General features: G+C 42.2%; 1 protein-coding gene across 2 annotated transcripts; it reads left to right on the top strand.

Moving 5' to 3' along the window:
* The first annotated feature begins 262 nt into the window (after positions 1-262).
* On the top strand, positions 263-22,917 carry FASTKD1 (FAST kinase domains 1). Of its 2 annotated transcripts, none has more exons than XM_079977799.1 (15): positions 263-769; positions 2,001-2,508; positions 3,713-3,781; positions 6,387-6,512; positions 7,068-7,466; positions 9,061-9,171; positions 11,234-11,365; positions 12,420-12,906; positions 13,736-13,850; positions 14,888-15,016; positions 17,243-17,374; positions 17,955-18,068; positions 19,844-19,985; positions 21,042-21,156; positions 22,331-22,917. In XM_079977799.1, exons 2-15 carry the CDS (start codon positions 2,174-2,176, stop codon positions 22,418-22,420), a joined length of 2,496 nt encoding a protein of 831 aa, XP_079833925.1. In that variant the 5' UTR covers positions 263-769; positions 2,001-2,173; the 3' UTR covers positions 22,421-22,917. The 2 variants fall into 2 exon arrangements, with proteins under 2 accessions (XP_079833925.1, XP_079833926.1); XM_079977800.1 differs by lacking the exon at positions 263-769 and adding an exon at positions 789-1,081.
* The last annotated feature ends 471 nt before the right edge of the window (positions 22,918-23,388 follow it).

The following is a 23,388-nucleotide window of genomic DNA, read 5'->3' as shown; positions in this document are numbered from 1 at the left end:
CGCTGGAATAAGGGAATTTCCCGCAAAAAAATGGAAGGTTGACAGCTATGCAATCCTACTGTCCAAAAAAAGAGAGAGAAAACACGAGTGGCATATATTTCCCCAGGACTAGCTATTGCCTGGAAGTGTCTTAATTTTCTCCAACATAGCGCGGACTTAAATTTGTACTGTGTTAGAAAATGAAACAAAAGGGTCTGGTTGCGTCCTTTCCGACCCTGGGTCTCCAGATGTCGGGCTACAACTCACTGACCGTGGTGGCTGGGGATGATGGGGGTTGTAGTCAACATCTGGGGGCCCCAAAGTTGGGATTTCTCAACCTTGGGTCCCCAGATGTTTTTGGCCTACAACTCCCATGATCCCTAGCTCACAGGACCAGTGGTCAGGGATGATGGGAGTTGTAGACCAAAAACATCTGGGGACCCAAGGTTGAGAAAGGCTGGTTGCGATCTTGCATGTATTATCAATAACCCTTGGCCAAAAAGAAATTCGCAGATCCCTAGGGAGAGGCAAAGTCTAATAAATCAGCTTAAGGCTGGTAGGAGTCGTCCTGGGAGTACACTTTTTAAAGCAGCTTGCCATCACACTTCGTCACCCCACCAAATAGTTGTAGCCTAGATTCGCCGCAAGCAACGTTGCACAATGGAAAGACTACAACTCCCGACAGGCAAGGAGGCTGTCGGTGGAGCATGCTGGGAAATGTAGTAGCAGATTCTTCAACCAAGACTCAGACCCGATTGTTGTATATAGGACAGAAGCTGCTGAGCGGCTGGTAAGTATGTATTTTTTGCGGCCGGTGTGGACGGAGTTATAGACATTCATTTCATTGTTAGCCAGTCGTCTCTCTATGCGGGGATATTTGCTGCTGGAGCAGAGGTGGTGATCTCCCGCCATGTGGATTCTAGGAGGAGCCTGCTTTGCAATAGGCAGCATGGTCGTGTGATCTGTAGGAAGTCTTCCTTTTCCTGCGTGCGACATGCTTCTTTTGAAAGAGATGGGCTTATACTTCCTAAGCAGCGCAAGGGACACAAGGATCCAGGCTGTTCACGGGGGTTCAAACTGTCACCTTCACAGCTGCAGAAAGGTGATAATGTCGATACGTTAGAGGTTGTACTAGGTTTATGTGTACGGGGGTGGACTTATTCTCACGTGGCTTCTACAGAGGGGGTTTTGTTTTGGTTTTTTAAAAAAAAATTGAGAAGGAGCTTCACTATTCTGTATGAAAATGAGTGGATGTCAAGACACAAATAAAAAATAGACAATATAGTGAGTTTGGATTTGTTGGAAAGGTTTTGGTTCAGATCCATCTTGAAATCAGGAAGGAAGTACAATATCATCATTACCTCAGAACACCTGTGGGAATACATATTCATATAATCCTAGAGTTGGGTGGAACCTTAAATGTGATCTAGTTCAGCCCTCCGCTGATTCAGGAAATCCACATATCCCAGAGGGAGGCAGAATCAAGTTATCTGCGAGGTAATTGGTCAGTTAGTTAAGTATTTATATTTATTTACTTGATGGGGGGGCAATTGCAGTGGCTTGATTCACGCATACTGCTATATTACAGCTTAGTGCTATATGGACAGATTTCTCAACTATGGTTTGTTGAAACAAGCTAACTTCATAAAACCTGTGCTTTGAAGTTGGCAAGTTTCAACAAACCATTGTTAAGATGATCTACGCTTTATTTGAGTTCGCTTTTCCCGGTGAGCAGCAAAATAAAAAATGGAAGCTGAATCGAAAATGGAAGTGAGAGCTTCCAAATTCCTCTATAGCTACACCGGAAGAGGGGAGGAGTATTGAACCTGAGGCTCACTGCAACTCATCATGTAACACTAAACCATGATTTTGTGTGAAGTTTGAATGCCAAATATTGTTTGTTTGGACTATTGATAGGCTACAATATTGATACAGGCATGCACAGGCAGACAGAACAATCAAATTTTGTGGTTTAATAACTTATTTGCAAGACTAATTATTTTAAACTGCTGCTTTTGCAGGTTCTTCAGAATTATTTCCGCTTCTTCAACAATAACTACAAAGAATAAGGGAAAAGCAATATTATATATCTAAATGCTTTACCTTGCTGCTAGCTTGTGGTTTGCATCTGATTGGAAGTAAAGAAGAGTAGCCGCATTCTGGACATGTTTCCAAAAACATAAAAATCACAAAAATGCTGTCTGTAAGACGTTTTTATTTATTTGCACTGAGATGTCGCCAGTGTCAGACTTGGAGTAGTGATCCCTTGTTAAGCCAGCTAAATAACTGCATAAATGAAGATCAAGTGTTTGACCTTGTTGGCAAGAACAAAACCAAACTTTCTGAAAAACACGTGGGAAGGGCAATTAATATACTTTGGGGGTTTCAAAAGAAGAAGCCTGAGCCTCTGAGGCTTACTGATTATGTAAAAAATCACTCCCAGTTTCTTATACTTCGCATTTTAGCAGAAAACAAGATTGAACAAATGGATAATGAAGCATTAGTGGATATTCTGTATAATTTACTCAGGTAAGTCATATAGTATGATGCTGAAATGTAATGGGGGTAAGTTTATTAATCTGGGTTTAGAAAAGTAATTGTGTTTTTTAAAATATATATGCTTAAACTGAAGCATCCTGGTTGCTGCAAAAGCACAGCTCACTGGTACAATGCCCATTTAAAATTTGCTCATATTTCTCTATCATCTATCTATCTATCTGTCTAAACAATGTATGATCTAATGAGTCACAATACCTGTGTCTGACCTCCATAAAAATGTATGAGATTACTCTCATGTAGCAGATGTTAGGTGTAAAAGGCGGTGTAGGGACTGATAGTTACAGGCACAGTCAAGCCAAAGCAAAGGTAGCTTGGCTGCCAATATTTTTTCCCATTAATGTCCTGATGTTAGGCAGTTCAAAGGGAAACTAGACAATCATTGCAGAGGTGACAACAACTTCCAGAGGGTTCTCACTATTGGTTACTGCAGGGATGGGGAATCTGTAGACCTCCAGATGTTGGACCACAGTTTTCATCACCCGTGGTCATTGGCCAATGCAGGCTGGGGCTGATAGAGTCCAAAAAGTTTGAAAAGCAAAATACAAAGTTCCAGCTGTGGCTGACTTTCTGTCCCAAGCAGGCAGAGCAATGGAGAAGCCAACAGAAGAAGGAGAGCCAAGTGTTAAGGGCTGAATGTGAGCAAATGCAATTATGCATATTTACAGTTGGTTACAGCGGAGATGGGAGGAAATTCAGCCTCTCGGTAAAATATTCCATCGGCGCAAGCCTTTTTGCTTGCCTGGCGTAACAACCTCTCCTCTTCTACCACTTGCATGCTGTTTGTGGGTTCTCCTAATCCCCACAGTGCAGATTTGGGGGTGCAGTGGGGGGGGACCCCATTGCGCCAGCGGGAGCCCTTAAACTGGCTCCTACTAGTGGAACTAGGAAGCTGAACTTGGCCCAGGGATTTAAGTGGTTAAGTAAAAGGCCTTGAAGAAAATGTGGGGTTTAAAGAGGAAAGACAGTTGGGATCCTAGCTGCACAGTTCCAAGCACTGATCTGTTCATAGTTGTAAGAGGTTTCCCAGAACGCACAAAGGAAGTGTTCGGTAAGCATAAAACTCTAGCAACCTGCTATTTGTAATACATTTAAAATCGCACAGGTTTTTTCCCCCCTCTCTCTCTGTTAAAATATCTATGTAGAGCATTTGACTTGTCTTTTGGTCCTTGTGAAGGTTTGGAATTGAGGCCCATGATTCGCTGGTTGAAGAGCTCGTCATGGAATGCTGGAGAAGATTAAATGGGCAAGTACACATTAAAATTAAAATCCTATAAATTGAAAGCTTGAGAGCTCATGCTTATAAAAACTATCACAAGGTTAGTACTGACAAGCTTAATTTATTAAAAGTATGGCAGGCCCCTTTCTCTCTTCAAAGCTGAAGTAGTTGTGGGTTAAGATAAATTTACACTGAGGACCATTGTACCAATACAGGCAGCTACAGATTTAAGAATGTAACACTCCTGGATAGATTTTGAAAGGTGACTTTAGGCTTAAATTTGATAGCTATGTAACTGGCAGTAAGGCTAACTAACCTCAGTGGGATTTATTTCAGTATACGATTGCACTGTTAAGATTCCTAAATGAAAGCAGTGGAAGACTTGGTTTTAAACCAGTTTATAGAAGAATCTATAAAGATTTATGGGAGAAAATAACCTCTGCTCCAGTCCGCCCTTCCCTGAGGAAGTTAAAGTGTACCAGAACAATAAATTCAAGAATCTGGGCTAATATCTAAGCTTTGTGAGCGATATACATAAAACTTTTTTTAAAAAAAATAATCACAAAATCAGCAAAATTTAAAAAGCAGGTATATACTGTATGTTAAATTATGTGACTCAGCGGGCTTGGTGATATGAAGATTTCAGCAGGGATTTAAAGTAGTACAGTGAGGGTGCCTTATGCAGATAGGCAGGAAGTTCAAGGGATTTGGAAAACTTTAACGTTCAGTGCTGTGGTCAGTCACAAGCTCACTTTGGGATACATGTTGCTTTTTTCCTCTTGTGTCTGGTCTGCACCCTAGAGCCCTCCCTGTCCTCTCTCCCGCCTCCAGTTCTGATGCACATTTAAGTAAAACTTTAAAGGGAAGGAAGGACAAGGCAAGGACCCTCTGCTAAGTTGTACCTGACCTAAGGTGGTCACAACAACAGTACTACCACTGTACTTCAAATATATGCTAAATAAAAATAAGAAGCTGATCCCCAAATGCATGTTGGGTGAAAGACCCCCATTCTGAAATAGTTGAAGGCTACCAGTCTAGAAATGGTATTTACCACTTGCCAGAGGGGGCTGAGGCTGGTTATTTACATGTTTCTGTATGGTCCAATGTAAGTCAGTCTAACTGTCCTGTGGACAGCTCTTGAGTTAGAATTCTCAGTATGCCAATTTTGATTGGTGGGTACAGATTAAGAATTTTCAGTTAGATGGTGTGATTGGCTGGGGCTAGACTGGAGCGGCCAGAAGAAGTGTATATAATACTACTGGGTGCTGGTCAGCAGTACTTAGTTGAGCTAGGTAGGACACATCCACACTTCTGCTTGTCTAGAAAGCATGGGTCCAAGAGATTTTTTTTGCTTGACCCGCTGCTGGGAAACCTGCTGTTTACCACTGAAGACGAACAAACATCAGTCCACAGAGAAACCAATTGGCATTTGTTCCAGTTCAGGTTTTCCCAGGGGAAAGCAATGGGACAAGTGGAACTGTAAACAAGCCCTTGGTCAGAGTTGTGGTTGGTTGCCAGTTCCACCAGAAGACAATGCCAGGATCAGGGAAGAAGTTAGATCTGAGAATGGCCAAAGACTTGCTGGGGAATAGCTGAATCATGTGGCTTAGGCCAAAGATACCGGGGGAGTTGTTTTGGGATGACTGGTAGGAATACCAGAAATATTATTTCCATGGTAGTACAGTGAGACAAACCTTTACTTCAATAAATCAGTGAAGGTTTGGAAAAAAAACACACTTCGAGCAGAGTCCTCAATGTACTGATGAGGCTTAACAGGGGTGGAGAAAATAAAAGGTCAATTTGGCTATAGCATGTTAATAGGATAACTGATTGCAGTGTAAGGTAGAGCTGCCATACGTCCATCGGAAATGGCGTCCCGGCTGAATTTTTGAAAATTGTTTATAATTCTCCAGGAAAACCCAGGAGTATGTCAGCCCATTGCAAATTTCCTTTTAAAAATAGCTTTAAAACTTTGCCCCCTCCCTCCTAGTATCATGAGTGGACTTTGGTAATATGGTGCCCTCAACGAGGGGGGAAAATTGCCACCCCATTCTTATTTTCACAATAATTACTTTTGGTATAATTGCTTTTATATGCATCTTTTCAGTAGGTACCTATATAAATATAGGGATGATGATGATGATGATGATTATGATAGTGGTGCACATATTTGGCTTGGCAGGGGAACTGCCCTAAATCTAGCGCTGGTGGCCTGGTTTCAGCAGAACTAGTGGAGTGGAAGTTGGGTTTTGTTATTATAGAGTAAACAAGTAAATACCCCCTTCCCTTCACAAAGGGCATCAACCCTCTCAAGGCTGCTTACAAGGTAAAATAACATACAACAAACCACACTTAATAAAACCAGCAGTAAACAGTAAAAAGAAAACCAGTCCAGAAATGTTAAAATCTATTTTACAAGGTACTTGAAGTAGTAATCTAGGATGACCGATAACTGCAGGATGTAAAGCTATTATAATTTGTTACCAAGGGACAGTTGCAGGTTTGTTTGTTATTTTTAAATCAATAATGTAAGTAAGCAGTGAACTGCTGTTCAAGAATCTCTTAAGTTTTGTATATAGGTAAATGTTTTAAAGCTTTAGTAAAGCAGGCTTTTCCTTTTATATCCTCACAGACTCAGCATGCCTCTGCTATCTAAATTTGCAACGTGCCTACATGACCAACAAATGTACTTTAGTCCTCTCACTGGTGATATAGCTGATATTGTGAATAGGAACTTGGATTCCATACAAGATGGAAGGTAATCTTAATAAATGTCTCAGAAGAATTGAGAGTATTTTTGTTACCGTTCTCATGCATATACAGCACTCCTGTAGCATATCTGTTTAGGCCTCTCTTGTTGTTTAAGTTAGCTGAACACAATTCTAATGAAGGTGCAACTGATAGGACACCCCGTATGTTTTATTGTGCCTGTGGATTTAAATCCTCTTCCACTGCAATCCTACAGTCCCTAGGAGGGCATTGCAGGGACCCTAGGATATTGCAGATCTCTCTTCATTGGCAGAGAAAGATCTGCCCTTCTGATATGGAAATATTTCCGTTATTTTGCTTGAAAACACTCCAGTCTGCATAGCATTAAGAAAAGACACAAGAACAGCTTTGCCTTGAAGGCAAAATGCTTTTTCCTTTAATTTTTGCCTCTTTCAAATAGAGTTTCAAAAAAAAGATACCCAGTTTCATTCTGCCTCAAAACCTTACCTCCCCTCCTCTAGTCCTTTCCATTTTTAATGTAATGTCCTTTGAAATATTGTTGGGTTCGTTCAATCACTGCATACTTTTTTTGGAATGTTTTTAGGGTCTTGTCAATTTTGATGGTCAGCATATCTGGTGTTATCTCGCAGCATTTTAGAGATCGGTTAATACAGAAGGCAGAGTTTCTTCTGGAAACCTCGGAATCTGCCCCCTTGAATAATGCCAGACGATTTGTACAGTTTCTCCGGAATGTCAAACTACCACATCGACCACTGCTGGACAAGTGTAACAAAGTTTTTCTTCAGAATGCGAACCAGCTAGGTGTTGACCGTGTGGTTATCATCCTTGGACTTTACCAGGCTTTACAATTCAGCAGCGTTGAGTTAAAATTAGTTGCTAAACAGAAACTGATGGAAGCAATGGATGACTACAATAATTCTTCAAGCTTCCCTCGACTGTTTGTTACCCTTGCACCCATGGCAGGACCAGAGGTCAGAGAACGGTAAGTTTCACTTCTGGCTTACTGGGTGTGCATGTGAATACATTTTTCCTTAGAAAAGGAAGTGAATTTTTCCATGCTTTATCTGAAGACCATTGCTATCTGAGGCAGAATAGGCTGCAGTTCAACAAAGGGAAACTACAAATGCAATGGAGTTGTGCTCAGCTTATGCTGTTAATGGTGAAACACCCTCCTGTCGACTTGCGTTGTTACTATTGTTGACCCAAATTGACAAAATAGATTTCAGGTTGCATATATGCACACACACACCTTGCCATTGTGTTCTTTTTCACTCCATCTGTGACAAATTCTCTTGTTGTGCTGAGGAAAGGCAACACAACAACGGCCTTGTTGAGCACACTTAACTCCTTCCTCGGAAGTAATGGAGGCTGCAGAATTAGTCACAGGCTCAAATCCAAAGAGATGTGCACAGAGTTTATGTTACCCTGAAAATGTCTTCAGAAATTTGAAGTTCCATGGGTACCACCAATAGCATAGAACTAGAACAGAGCACTCTCTATTCTCTTGGTCCATTTGAACAGTTTTGGTGTTTTGTTGCAATATTTAGACTGCTCTTTCATCTCAATATGCATTTGTTGATACCAACAGCCAACAATAATTGCTTGTTCCAAAAGTATTTCTGTACAGAATCATGTGGTTTGTGTTGCCGTTTTTCTTTGCTCACAATGGCACAAGAGATGAGGGGGCTGAGGTCACTGTTTCCTACAGAAAGAACAGAAGCTAAGGTTCCAAATTTCACCCTTCACCAATCCAGAACCAAAAGTGTTATTATTTATTTGTCCAACCATCTCGTCCTCTGTCGTCCCCTTCTTGTGCCCTCCATCTTTCCCAAAATCAGGGTCTTTTCCAGGGAGTCTTCTCTTCTCATGAGGTGGCCAAAGTATTGGAGCCTCAGCTTCAGGATCTGTCCTTCCAGTGAGCACTCAGGGCTGATTTCCTTAAGAATGGAGAGGTTTGATCTTCTTGCAGTCCATGGGACTCTCAAGAGTCTCCTCCAGCACCATAATTCAAAAGCATCAATTCTTCGGCGATCAGCCTTCTTTATGGTCCAGCTATCACTTCCATACATCACTATTGTAGCTGTACAGTGGTGCCTCGCAAGACGAAATTAATCCGTTCCGTGAGGCTCTTCGTAGAGCGATTTTTTCGTCTTTCTTGTCTTGCGAAGCAAGCCCATAGGGAAATTCGTTTTGCAAAGCGCCTCCAAAACGGAAAACCCTTTCGTCTAGCGGGTTTTCCGTCTTGCGAGGCGTTCGTCTTGCGGGGCACCACTGTATAGTTATCAGTAAAGGAACCACACCATTCTCCTGCTCCTGAAGATATTATTCATTCAGTGTGACCCTAAGTTAAAATGCTCCCTGTTGGGGAACCTCTAATCCTAAATGTTTACTGGAGGTGTGTGTATTTTAAGGTTATCTTTCTTTCTTTCAAGATACATTAAAAGCTTCACTTTATGGAGTCTGTTTCCATTTCCCCAAGCATGCTTCTTTCCCTTTTTGAAATAAGAGTGATATACACAACTCTGTGACCTCTTAAACTGCTGGAAATATGTAATATTTTGTATGTATATTTTTAGGTTAACTGAAACTGCTCTACTAGTGGCAGATGAATTTGACCATCAGCAAACATTGGCAGTGGCGGACACTATGCAAGAAACAGAAATCAGACATCCACAACTGATTCAAAAGTAAACCTTCAGTACAAAATGGCGACTCAAAATGTTCTCAATTTCTGTAACTTCCCTTTTCTGACTGTTCAGAATGCAGAAAGTGAAAAATCTGTAACTTCTGTTTAGTTTAAGAATGACCGATACAGAACGCTGAATATGCTTGCACTATATGATATGCCGTTGACTTACCTTACACCACAGTCCTAAACACATCTATTGGAAGCAAGTCCCATTGATTTTAGCAGAACTTGCATCCAGGTAAGCGTGCCTAGGATTATGGTGTAACTAGGATTATGGTGTAACTCATCACTGTTTGGTTGACATTAAGCTCATTTGATTTAAGAGTTTTTTGTGGAAATGTATGCTGGAATGTGCACAAGACATGTCCTGACACAACGGGTGTTAGTAAACCTCAATGAAGATGGTGAACAAAAGCAGCATAGTTATTTTGTCCTACTTTGTGCCTGAGGCCAAACTAGGCAAAACATTAAATGCATCTTTACACTTAATGTACCTGCTTTTAAAAAGGAAAATGTCTCCCCTGAGGCTGCTTTTTGCATGGCCAGAAAGAATCCCATAGTGCCAATAGGAGGTTTTCTTACAATGCCAATAAGCAGCTTTAGAGAAGAGGTTTTCATCAGAATGGCAGCAGGAGAGAAAAGGCTTAAATCCCACCTACCTGTTGCATTCCTAATTTCAGATCCCTCTCACAGCAGCTATTTACAATTTTAAGCATGCATATTAAATATAAGAAGGTATTTAACATCCCATCTTGTTTCCCTGTTAGGGTGGCTTGGGGTAAAAATTAAAGAGCAGAGAGAAAATAATTTTCCTTCATCTACTTGGTGTTTTCCCTTTCTCTGTATGGTGCCCTGAAATTGCTGCAAATACAGTGACCAGGATCAAGACCAGCATAAACTTTTAGTCTCCCTAAAAGTATGAGGGCCTCCAACTGAATGACATTTTTCTTCCTCCTGCCATATATGAGTAGAGGTGCTTTTCACTCATATGTTGTTTGTGTCTGTTGGATACGGTCCAATGTCTTGGAAAGCGGGTAACACTTTCTTCCCTTCTCTGAAAAAGTGAATTTAGTTTATAGAATGCTATGGTATACCCAGCTTGACTCCTTCCATTCACAGAAGGCTCTGGGATTCAGCTGGCACTTAGGTAAACGACAGGGGTGTTTGACTTGTTTTGGTCAAATGTTGCAAGGGGCTGCAGGAGAAAGGGGGATAAATACAAATTGCTTTCCCATTTCCATTAATATTAGCCTCTACCGTATCAAAGAAACATCCACAAATGGAAGGCACCATTGGATCCAATCATCCTTTTATTAACTACGTTCTTTAATTAAGGACTGGAGTCCAGATTTCTGCCAGTGAAGGCAAGGCCAATATGGATCTGATTTTCAGATTATACCATTTTTATTGCTGGAATAAGACAATATATCTATTTGCAGCAGTCTATGGGTATCCCAACTTTGTTCAAGTTTCTGAATATAACCCAGTGATCGCCAGCCTTTCAGGGAAAGGGATGGTCATTTCTGGAATCTGAGGGAGTGCCATAGGGTACCAGCTGCAAAATAGCTGCCATGGAGGATATGGCATAATACAAAATGTACAATTCTGGGATCTAGTGAAATGTGGGCATGTTTAAGGGTGTGAGCTCATTGTAAAAGAAGCTTAGCCACTGCAGACAGCAGCAGAGCAGGAAGAGTAAACATTCTATCATGCATTGTGGATTTTTGAAGGGACATTTACCATGTCTTTTCGTGGGCACTGCAAAGAGGTATTGACAGGCGCAATGGCACCCAACGACATCATGGTGGTGACCCCTGGCATAACAGCACATGAAATGCAGGACATCGTTATCAGAAAGCATTGACAGATCCCAAGCAGCCTGCTTTTGCTGTTGTGCCGATGTTACAGATACTCCATTCAAAATAGATTTATGATCCATCTTGTAATTTAATGTGTGTGCATCTCAGGGCCAGGGCAGTTTGTAAAATACATCTTCACTATTATTTGAAAGGGTTTTAATTTCACCCTGAAATTTAGCCTCATCTGCTTTTGGTTTTCAGGATTGTGTCTCTGCTTTACAAACATATGGATCTCTACAAACCAGTAGAATTGGCCAAATTGGCCTACGCCCTCCTCCTATTTCATTGCTCCAATCCTGAGATTTATTCCAAATTACAGAAATTGCTCACCAGGTAAGAAAGCACATTTTATCAGCAAATATATTCTGATGATCGCTTTCTTTATTAATTTGTTACATTTGAATCCTTCCCTTCTTCCTTAGCAGAATTTAAGGAAGTGCTGTTGTTGTTTAGTCGTGTCTGACTCTTCGTGACCCCATGGACCAGGAAGTACAGCGGTACCTCGGGTTAAGAACTTAATTCGTTCCGGAGGTCTGTTCTTAACCTGAAGCACCACATTAGCTAATGGGGCCTCCCGTTGCTGCCACGCCACCAGAGCACGATTTCTGTTCTCATCCTGAAGCGAAGTTCTTAACCCGAGGTACTATTTCTAGGTTAGCGAGTCTGTAACCTGAAGCGTATGTAACCCGAGGTACCACTGTACTTATCAAGTTTGCAGTTTGCAGTGATCATCTTAAGAAGGCATTCTTCCTCTTGCACATGGGAAGAATATCTCGCTTCTAAATAAAGCACACTACTGGCTTTTGAAATAACATTTTTATGCAAATGTCCATTTAATTGATAAATTAATCAATTGAAAATGTCTTTGAACAGGGTACTTCTCTAATTTTCATACCCTTTTAAAATTTGATACAGTGGATACAGTTTCTTGCTAAGGAATTATAAGTGAATTACATCAGGTAATAAGCTCAGTCTGACCCAGTTTGCTGTATTTGTTCCTATTTTCACATTTTCAGTGTGTAGGACTAGGGATTTAAGTAGCTTGCAATGATATCGGTGGCAAGAGCAGCTGGTGGGTGGGTGGGTTGGTTGTTCGCCTCCCAGCACTGGTGTTACTGTAGCTTACCAGGATTGGGGATGAGGTGGCACGGAGTTTGGTGCTGGCCACACCAGCAGGGGCTGGCCACACTGCTCCACATCTTCCTTCTGGTAAGCCACAATGATGCCACTGCCTCCCATACCCGCTGCTCGCTCCTGATCGGTCGGATTTCTTTTCAAACAAATATGCAATTGACCTGGGTGTAAAATGCACTAAAAAATATTTGTGGCCCGCCGATTTTCACTCTTCATCACTGACAGATGTATATCTCTCTGTTTTGCATTCCAGCTGTTTACACACTAATGTCGTGCCGATGGATATTTCCATGCTCATCCGTGTTCTTTCCATGCTTCCTAACTCCTACATGGATGAAGTCATAGTCACTCGAATGGAGGCTGTAATGCCTCAGTGCAGCCTGAGTGATTTGAGTTCCTTTGCCACAGCTGTTATGAAATGGATTCGACGTGATCAGCCCCATCAGCAAAGCCCTTCGGTGCAGTACGGAAAACTTTTGCAAAAAGTGAATAATTGTGCACTTGAGAGACTTCAGAAAGCCAACAATCTGGATCTTCTGTTAGATGAGTTGAAATACATATCTGGAGACTGGTTTGAAGAAATGCTCCTTGAGGAAACCATGGTTGCTCTTCAGCGCTTGGCAGACCAGATTACATGGACAAATGTGACAGAGTTGTCATCTTTTTTTGCCAGAACTTCCTATCTCTGCGTTCCATTACTTGATAGAATAGCTGCCGTTACCGTTCAGCATATAGATAAGGTACTAACGACACATGATCATTTCATCTCCCTTGAAAGTGATAGTACAAACAGCATGCAGTGTTATGTTTCGTGTGTATTCTTATTTGGAGAGCTGTGTCCCCCCCCCCCCCCGGTGTATTGGGTCTGCATTGCACACTACGCTGAGTGATTTGATTGCTACCCCGGGAACATGTATAACTTGCTCACATTAGGGAGAGACTGAAGACACGGACCCATTTTATAGAAATCATATCCCCATTTACACGGGTCTTATATTCCAAATCCCCGTGTGCATCAGTGAAGTTGCATACAATGGGGGAATCAGCTGTCGGCTCAACAAAGCCCCACTGATGTGTGGGGAAGGAACTCGATGTTTACAGACCACCTTCTTAACTTTTGTTGCTTTTTTAATAATAATAATAATAATAATAATAATAATAATAATAATAATAATTCCCCGCCCATCTGGCTGGGTTTCTCTGGGCGGCTCCCAACAGAATATTAAAAACATGACGCAACATCAAACATTAAAAATTTCTCTAAAGAGGGCTGCCTTCAGATGTCTTCTCAAAGTCAGGTAGTTGTATATTTCCTTGACATCTGATGGGGGGTGTTCCACAGGGTGGGCACCACCACTGAGAAGGCCCTCTGCCTGGTTCCCCGTAACCTCACTTCTTGCAGTGAGGGAACCGCCAGAAAGCCCTCAGAGCTGAATCTCAGTGTCCAGGCTGAATGGTGGGGGTGGAGATGCTCCTTCAGGTATATTGGAGGAATTATTAAAATCTGGCAGACATACATGGTGAATGCTAACTGTCCTTTTCTCCTCCACCCCCTGCTTTCTTCTCTAGGTTTACAGTTCTGAGATTTACTCTTTTCTCCGTCCCTTTGCTACTCTAAATTACGATCCTCCCCAGAGTGAAGAGTTTTTTGAGGCTTGCCTTCAGCACTTGTGCTCTTGCTTGGGTAAGTTCATCAGAGAGGAATGGTAGCCAGGTGACATTTCCCCCAGGTGCCAACTGGCAGTGTGATGAGCGCACAAGGCCAAATAAAATCTCTTTTTGAATCAAAGAAAACTGATATAATTCAGAACCTTTTGTTGTTGTTTTTTGGGAGGCCGGGGGGGGGGGGACGACAATGACGTTGTGCTAACTATTCTAAACATCGGCAGGTAGAATGAATTTAAACTGGTGAGCAGTGAAGTGGCAGCTCTTCCTTTCCCCATCTTTCAAAATGAGCACAGCGCTAAGCAGGAGCACATTTTAAACGATTTGTGCTTGCTGATACAAAAATACCCCCACAGATTTTAAGACAAAGATTCATTTGGCTATTTCCTGTAAAGGGCGCTTATGAAGCTGCTGCTGCAAATGTGCCGCTCGCAATGTGGGAAGACCCAGTTGCACAGCCTTAGGCACGGCAATGTATGGAGAAGGGGCTGGCAGGCAAGGACTGGGTGAATACAAGTGCGGGAGTACTAGCAGTGATTTTCTTACATAAACCATGCTGGAGAGGATGTGGGCGAGGGATCTATTATTCTGTCCAAGTTAACGTCAAGGCCAACAGCGTGAAAATAAGCTCTATCAGTGTACAGTTAATCGGGTCGTTTTTAGGACTGTGACATTTGCTACCACGTTCTTCCTTCTGTGATGGTTCCCCACTGTTTTCCACCCACCCTGTTCCCAGTCTCTGTATCCCTGCTCCTTCTGTTCCTCTGGACCATTATAAAATCCGAACCTCAGTTTCCAGATGCAGAATAAATAAGCAAATGTATGTAAAAACACTCAACATTTTAGCCTTGTTCATGTGTCACTTGTGTGTTAGGTATAGCTGTTGAGCAAGGAACAGGGATGCACTTTTATCCCCACCCATGATAAATTCCTGTGGCAAGGAAGGGACTCTGTGTGATTGTATGGGTGTGGAGAGTTCTAGTTTCCTATCTGTTTCTCCACTTCTTCAGAGATACTGTCAGTTAAAGGATACACTAATATATTTGTTTTATACAGGTAGTTTTGAACCGCATCTCCTTGTGCTGCTTGGTTTTGCTTTGGCTGTTGCTGAGTATTTTCCAGAGAATGTGATAAAGGCTATATTTAACATCGAATTTCTGGCCAAACTAGATGCCCAACTTGAAAGTAAGAAATAATTACAAATTTTAACAAGACTCTTGCATTTTGTAAGAGATTGTGTGTATGTGTTTTCTTTTGCTCAGAACAGGAATTGCCAATTGCATTTTTTGATACTACTGTCTTCTTGGTTTCCAATAATCTACCTTGGAATAATATTCCTATGTTCGAGTTAGGTTGTTTTCAACAAACCACGGTTTGCCAGTTGAGAAACAACAAACCATGGTTGAGCCTGAGGCTTCCCTAGAATATTGTTTAATGGGATATGCGGGCGTGACCAAATCCTCCACATGTAAAAATGGGCAAAGCACGATGATTCTTTTCTTCAGATACATACTCTGCCTTCTTGCATAGCGAGTGAGCAACATGCAATTCAGATATTACTTACCTAGGAGAAATATCAATCCACTAAGTATTTCTTTTTCTTGCATACTACTCCCCAACACCATCATAGGAAGGAAGTAAAATCTGATTCAGGCTATACTGTGTTTTAAATGTCTTCTCTTTCCACCCAGCTTGAAGGAATAAGGATTTTCAGTTGTGATTATAAATGAGGTTACTTGTTAAGAGAATCATACAGCAGCCTTGAGTCAGGTAGTTCTTCCCATAAATGCTCCCCCAAGCTAGGTCAGGAGTGAAACATTACTTTCATTTTATTTTTAAAATGAAGGTACAGTTAAAACTAGCATTTTAATTTAGTCTGTTCAACTATAAATTTTCATCCGATTGAGACTTCATTTATTCATTTGGGCATTTCTGTACTAACCAATCCACTACATGTCATCTGGCAGTTTCCATTTTTACTCAGATGTAAGTCCCACTTTTCTCAGTGAAGCTTTGTTCTCTGTGCGTAGAATAATACCTTTATTACTTGCTTACTTTCATCCGCCTTGTGCCCTCTCTACATGGGGAAAGGAGGAGAAGGCATGGTGGACCCCCCGAGTTGTGGCTATGTTTGTGAGGAAGTTGTCCTCTGCATCAGCAGCACCAAAACAGAACAGTGATTTTCCTTTTCCCTCCCAGAGGGGAAAAGAGGAATGAAGCTCTCCTCACCTTCTCTATCGTCTCTTTGAAATGCTTGTAGATAGGAGCCCTCAAAATTCCAAACAGCCAGATTATTTTGAAAGCCAAAAAGGGTAACAATGCTTCTCGGCTTCATAAAGAAACCCAGAGTGAATTTTGACTTCTGGTTGTTGCTTTTTTTGCTGAAGCCCTATACCCATTGAGTATGAATTCAACGGGGTTCTATGTAAGGTTGTGTTGATCAATGTCTTTTCCCTTCTGCATGGATTCATTTTTTAGAAAGCGCTACTAGTTCTCAGAAACTGCTGTAGAGTTGCAAGGCTACCTCCACAGCCTGGCTATTCACAAGAGTAGTGTTGGAAGGCGGTGTTGGGGAGGCATATCAGACCCCATACCTGTACCAACTTCATATTAGAGCTGCTGCCAGCTGGCTGTGAGGGCAGCTTGGGAGTCTGTGGATCCCAGGCCATCTTAGCCCTCAGAAGGCCCCTTTTTGTGGGCTACCCATTGGGCTCTGCGAACGGGGGTAGGGTGAATGGAAGGCAGGAGGTATGTACCAGTGGAGGTGTCAGCGACTGGGCAGAGGAGGAATGGTGGAGACCACCTCCCCATCCTGACCCAGGGAGGAGGAAGAGGAAGACAGTATAGATTTACAACAGGGGTTTGAAGGTGGAAGCAGCTCAGAGGCAGATTTGGGAAATCATGGGAAAGCCAGAGCAGCTGGCTGACATGTTGTCATTAGAAAGCATTTCAGACCCTCTATCTATCTGCCAGGACTCGGTGAGCCTTAAAAGTAGGAGAGCAAAGAGCTCAAAGACAGAGGGCACTTAGTGGATTCACTTGGGACAATGCTATTATCCAAGAGGCTGGGTCCTACAGCCTCTCTCTGTAAAGATTGAAATAAAGAAGGGACTGTAAGAAACTTTTCCTTTTCTTTATAATCTCCTGGGCAACCAGCCGGGAGCCGCTGACAGCATCCTGACAGGAGGCTGGCTGAGCCAGCAAAAGCAAGCAGAGGGATGCCTCTGTTCAGTCCAGTGCCCCCGCAGCCCAGTGTACAGTGGTGGGGGTTGGATTGCAGCTTAAGAGAGTTTTGATTTGCTTCTGCGGCCATGTCCTTTGTGCTGCTTGCTTTTGTACTTACAGAAGTGCTGTCAAGTGTACAGTGGTGTAAATAGTGTTCGTTTTTGGCTCTGTTTTTTAAAAAACCAGCGCTACCAGGTTCCTTAAACCGGAGGGTCCGCTTACGGCTGATGGAACTGAACCGAGCGGTCTGTCTGGAGTGCCCAGAGCTTCAAATTCCGTGGTTTCATGAGCGCTACTGCCAGCAACTACAGCGAAAAGGTGAATATTTAACCTTTTAAATGACGGTTGCATTATGGGTGCCTCAGTGCATTAAAAAAACACACCTTTACAGAGTCATATTTATTAAAACTCAGAACATTTCAGAAATGGCTTAAACTTCAGTTAGGACCTTGTCAGCCTACTTTGAAGTGCTATATGAAGTTCTTTTTTTAAAAAAAACAAAAAAACAGAAAAGATGCTGACAAGCTCAGGGTAATATCCATTTGGTACCCTTGCATAACGTATCTCCTAATGGAAGAATGCAGGAGGTGATCCCCCCCCATTTCCTCTCCCCACTGAAGCCCATAGCACCCTCTGAAAATATGCTCTGGAGGGTTGGGGAATCTCCAGGATGGGTTGGGAGATGGCATGGAGCGGGGGGACAAATTGGCAAAGATGGCCTCCCTTCTTCCTTTAGCAGATGCCTCTACTGGAGCAAACGCTCAAGGAGCATCACCTGGATTCCACCTTCTGATAACGTAACACGCGTCGTTCTTGTAAAGTGATTCGTGATATTTTGTTCTGTCTTCCCTTTGCTTCTGATCTGGTTTTTATGCTTTGTTTTTGTTTTCACCCACAGGCAGTGGTAGCCTTAGCACGTTGCAACAGCAGATTCACGGACTGCTGGGAGAAATTTTGGGAGGAAGCCACTTTGCCAAGGTGTCTGTTCTCACTCCATACTACTACGGAATCGGTGGGTGTTTAATTCATGGGAAATCCTCTGTGGTTCAGCGTTTCATGGGAAACTTTGTCAAAACATGTCTCACATATACTGAAGCAAGTCCTGGCTATCCAAAGCAAGTCCTGGCTATCCCAGAGGCTTTCCAGACAATCTATTTATAGTTATCTGAATGCAGTGTTATTTATTTTTCCTTATTGAAGGCCTGTCCTGATTCACAGGCCCAAAGGAGGGCCCGTGCGAGTGGTTTGATGCAGGGATACCAAAGAAGGATGCCTCAAACACCATCAGGGCCAGTTCTTGTGCTGGGGCAACCCAGCCAGATGAGCGGGGTATAAATGATAAAATTATTATTACAGTGGTACCACTTCAGGTTAGAGAGTCCGCTAACCCAGAAATAGTACCTCGGGTTAAGAACTTTGCTTCAGGATGAGAACAGAAATCGTGCGCTGGCGGCGTGGCAGCAGCAGGAGGCCCCACTAGCTAAAGTGGTGCTTCAGGTTAAGAACAGTTTCAGGTTAAGAACAGACCTCCAGAACGAATTAAGTACGTAACCAGAGGTACCACTGTATTAGTAGTAGTAGTAGTAGTACTTGTATACTTTTGTGGTGTAGTGGTTAAGAGCGGTAGTCACGTAATCTGGGGAACCGGGTTCGCGTCCCCGCTCCTCCACATGCAGCTGCTGGGTGACCTTGGGCCAGTCACACTTCTCTGAAGTCTCTCAGCCCCACTCACCTCACAGAGTGTTTGTTGTGGGGGAGGAAGGGAAAGGAGATTGTTAGCCGCTTTGAGACTCCTGAAGGGGAGTGAAAGGCGGGATATCAAATCCAAACTCTTCTTCTTCTTCTTCTTCTTTATATGCTATTCAAAAAACAAAACAGCAGTTTACAACAATTCTACTTAAAACCACACAATGCAGCTATATAGAGCGCATTGCATTAATCCAGCCTCTTGGTTACCAATGTACGGGATACAGTGACCAGGCTCTTGCAGTTGCTGGATGCAATGAGGTAGTATGAGAGTCTTGACAACTGTGCTCCCCCCCAATTCTGTAGCATTTCATGTTGTTTTAAAGTTTAAATTGTATTTTACCTCAGCCTTTTGAGTGCAGCTGTGAAAATTCCTCCCCTGATCCCCGCCCCCAAAAAGCAGAATTCCTCACAACTAGGCCACTCCCTAACTTTCCCTTTAAAATAGCTACTGCATTTGCATGAAACTTGTGGAAACTGTTGGGCCATGGATAAAAATGCGGTTGGGTGAGGCTTTGCATCTTTTGGATAATCAGCCCCAGTGAGGAGCATATTTAATTGAAATCAGTAGCACGTCCTTCCAAGTAATTGTGCTCAGGATCTTGGTGTGAAAAGTTGTACTACTGAAATCAATGGGACTGGAGTGACATAAGCAGTAAATAGTCAGCCTGTGTGTAACAGAAAAGTTTTGCTTATAGGTTTTCTTTTCTTTTCTTGTAAGTGGTGGCCTGTGTAACTATTATCCTAACCTTAAATAGTGAGTGAGTGCTCTGGGAGCTAAAGTATTGTTGAAGCAAAGTATGAGCCTGGTGAGTACCTGGATTGTAGATCACTGGAGCCCCATGTAAGCTGTTTCATGCTTTACTTAAGAGTCTGCTCTTAAGTATACAGCTCTTAAGTATATACATGTGTCTGATTATACAGTAGTAGTGCTTGAGTAACATTGTGGTTTGCAATATTGCACTGGTGGAGGAGTCATGCCCCACTGTAAACGTTAACTTCCTATTGTGACAAGTCCTGAGATGATAATTTTTATTTCAGACTTTGAGTGTATTCTTGATAAAAACAAGAAGCCTCTTCCACATACCGAACAGATTGTTGTCATGGCTGACTTGAAGGGAATGCACTGGGAGCAAGATGGCCTGTTGTTGGGAAGGAAAGGGCTGCCGCCGGGAGCTCAGAGGTGGTTTTTGCTGTGTCCATCTACTTTCATACTGTTTCATGCCACATACAAATTCAGGGAAGGCTGATCTGTCCCATTGTACGTATCTGACTCCACTTGCTCCTAAAGAGTAAGTGAGAGGCAAGTTGCACTTACAACTTTAGTCGCTAACAACAACATTTAAAATAACAGCATTTAAAGTAAGTTGCTCCTTACTTTGGCCTGAACCTGAGTGCCAACTTCTGCTGCCATTTAAACTGGGAAGCATCTTCGCATCTGCGTGTGCTCTTCAGCCGTTAAAATTTTTGACTTGGAATAAAATGCTACATTGTGAAATGCACTAAGCTTTATTACAAGGCCCTTAGGGTTCTTGGACCAAGGCAAGCTGAGTTGAAATAAAAAAGGATATTTCATTTCCTCTATTAATTTACTGCAGTTTATTCCGGATAGACACCTTCATTAAGTCTACACCATTCCTAATGTAGAAACTCCCTTCCTTATTGATAGGGCAACCTATATTTGCTTTAGTTACTTACTCAATGGAAAGTTAATTTCTAACTGGCTGTGTTGTTAAAGAGCACCTGTTTCAGTATTCCTTGAACTTTATTTGCTCTGAAGAAACCTTGTTAGATTTTATTGTTGTTCTGTACATATGCCACATATTTGCAGAGACAGATGCACATTGAGATGTGACAGATATCTCTTGTTCAGGGTTAACCTTTCCATTTCAGTGGAGTGAGGTATTATAAGTGTGCAAAGGAATAAACATAGGTTGTCTCACTCTACTGAAAGGAACTGGGAAAGTTCTCCTTGGCAGGGAAACTGGAGGCAGCAGCCTTCAGAGGCCCCTTGCTCAGAAGAGACTGATGCATTTACAGTTTAACATTGCAATACATATTTTAATATGATAAAACTCTGCACTTTCCCTTGGCACTTTTCACTTCTGAGGTGAGACATACATACAGTTTCAGGAGTTTTCTGCCCCTATTATCTAAATGGCTCACTTTAGATTCTGAGTAGATTCTGTTTTCAGATTGTTGAACTTATAATCATGCACATACGATTGTATTGTATTAGAATTGCAGTGGATTTTCTGGATTCAAAAGCCTTTTGTAAGAACTTGAATCACCTGAAAGGAGAAACTGCTATGAAAAAGCGACATTTGGAGATTCTAGGATACCACGTTGTTCAGGTATGTTCTCTATATTTTGTTTCAGTATTGCACATAATTGCAGAGTTTATCTGACAATATGTCAATATTCTTTATTTGAAAGTTTTTTATCATAAATATTCAGGGATGTGTTCTGCTAACTTTTACTCAGGGTAGACCCATTGAAAATTAGTTGGATTCAGTCCTCCACCCTTCTTCCAAAGGTTGCTATCTCTTCTTCTCAAGTTGTTCTCAGCTGAATATTATTATTACCACCACCACCACCACCACTTCCCAAATGGTCTTACAATCTAAAAACAGGCCGGGGGGGGGGCAGGGGAGACAGCAAAGGGGAAAAGATGGAAACAGAGGCAGGAATAAAAAGAGGAAGAAGATGCCATTCCCCCCCCCCCCAGTTGCTCATGTTTGGATTTAGAGTGGGACTTAGAACTTGACAGTCATTCCAGAGGCTTCAGCAAAAAGATGGGCTTTGGTTTGAGGAAAGTAAGAGAGGTTATTTAAACTTACACAATTGTATAAAAGGTAGAGAACTTACATTGAGTTTTAAAAAAACGTTGAAAAAATTACACAGTTGGAAGATTGTTATCAAGTACATCTCACAACCTGTGGACCTCCATATGTTGTTCTACAACAATTCATTATCCTTGCTCTTTGGCGAAGCTGCCTAGGGGAGGGGTCAGCAAACTTTTTTAGCAGGGTCCACTGTCCACAGGTCCACTGTCCCTCAGACCTTGTGGGGGGCCAGACTATTTTTTTTTGGGGGGGGGGGGAATGAACGAATTCCTATGGCCCACAAATAACCCAGAGATGCATTTTAAATAAAAGGGCACATTCTACTCATGTAAAAACACGCTGATTCCCAGACTGTCCGCGGGCTGGATTGAGAAGGCGATTGGGCCGGATCCAGCCCCCGGGCCTTAGTTTGCCTACCCATGATCTTGTTCTTTAGCCTCAGTGCAGATGGAATACTGTCCAGTTCCTAAAGTTAGGTGACCAAGTGCTCCGTAACAGGAAACTGACTAGTGTTATGTCTGAACATGTTTTCACTTATCATGTTCCCCTCCAAATCAGTTTACAACCAGATCCAGAAGTAGCCGTGTAACTATGCCAATACAACAAGGATTCTTGTTAAAAAACAAGTATCTTAATAGGTTTCCCTTGCTATATTTCTACAGTAAACTTTATTTTATTTCAGATCCCTCATTTTGAATGGAATTCCATGGAGCTGTCATCAAAGGAGGCATGGATGGAGTATCTAAAGAATAAAATATATGAAAAGGTTTGATACGATCACGTGAAGAAGACACACAATCATGAAGTTATTTTATATGGACTATGGAACATTAAATATTTTCAGCCTGATGTGGCTTTACTGAAATCCCTTTTTAAAACTGAAATCATCACAACGCACACTAGGCTCTAGTTCCACAAAGCTGACCCACATGCGGAAGCAGGTTCACACACCTGCTGGCTATGCAGATGTGCCTCTGGATTTACATTTGGACCTGGATTTTGATGCTCCACTACATCTCTTTGAAATGGCTGGATAATTCTTCCAATGCAGATGAGAATGTGTTTCCCCATCTGTAACCCTCCTTTCTGACCCCCCCCCAAGGGTTGGAGAACTTCCAGAGCTGCTCCCCTTGAGGCACAAAGAGCTGCCTCTTCCACCCATAGGAAAATATCAATCATACATACACTGACCTCTCAGAATCTTAGCTCAGATACATTTGTGTTTCTCATATGCATACAAATGGGCAATAAAAGACAATGGAACAAAAAGCCTAATGGAAGTCATTAGGATGGAATGTGTCTCTGCACCTTGAAATTTCGCTTTAGGTCAAAGTAAGTGAAAGTAAACCACAGTTACCAGTTCCCCTCAGTTTATGATACCTTTATACCTGCTTCTTCCTTCTACAGAGCTACTTCTAGCTTGGTGAACTAGAAAGCTACCACACTCTGATTTTTGAATTGGTTCCAGCTAGTAAATGTGTCATGTTGCTATTTAAAAACTATCTTCCTCTGCTAAGAGCTGGTGAATTGCAGTAATGTTTCCTTCCCAGTATGAATCTCCCCTTGGGTCTGCTGCTGCCGCAGCAGTTGAAAGAACAGGAGACATGCAACAATAGCACAAGTGCTTGAGTCTGCCAGGCATTGTGAGTGACAACCACAGGTTGCTTGTCCGTTGCAGAGAGGCAAACTGCTCCTCCAAATAGTTGGCATTTATTTCATGGTGTCCCCCTCCTATTTCAG

Source organism: Podarcis cretensis (assembly GCF_951804945.1).
Source record: "Podarcis cretensis genome assembly, chromosome: 1".
Taxonomy (NCBI): domain Eukaryota; kingdom Metazoa; phylum Chordata; class Lepidosauria; order Squamata; family Lacertidae; genus Podarcis; species Podarcis cretensis.
Note: the sequence above shows the minus strand (reverse complement) of the source record. Positions and strands in the feature narration are given on the sequence as shown.

Bases quoted from the DNA above. Each gene is read 5' to 3' on its own strand.
- FASTKD1 (XM_079977799.1), top strand. From the start codon at position 2,174: ATGCTGTCTGTAAGACGTTTTTATTTATTTGCACTGAGATGTCGCCAG. The intron at 3,782-6,386 runs GCAAGTACACAT...ATATCCTCACAG, and splicing joins TGCTGGAGAAGATTAAATGG to ACTCAGCATGCCTCTGCTAT. The intron at 12,907-13,735 runs GTACTAACGACA...TTTCTTCTCTAG, and splicing joins CCGTTCAGCATATAGATAAG to GTTTACAGTTCTGAGATTTA.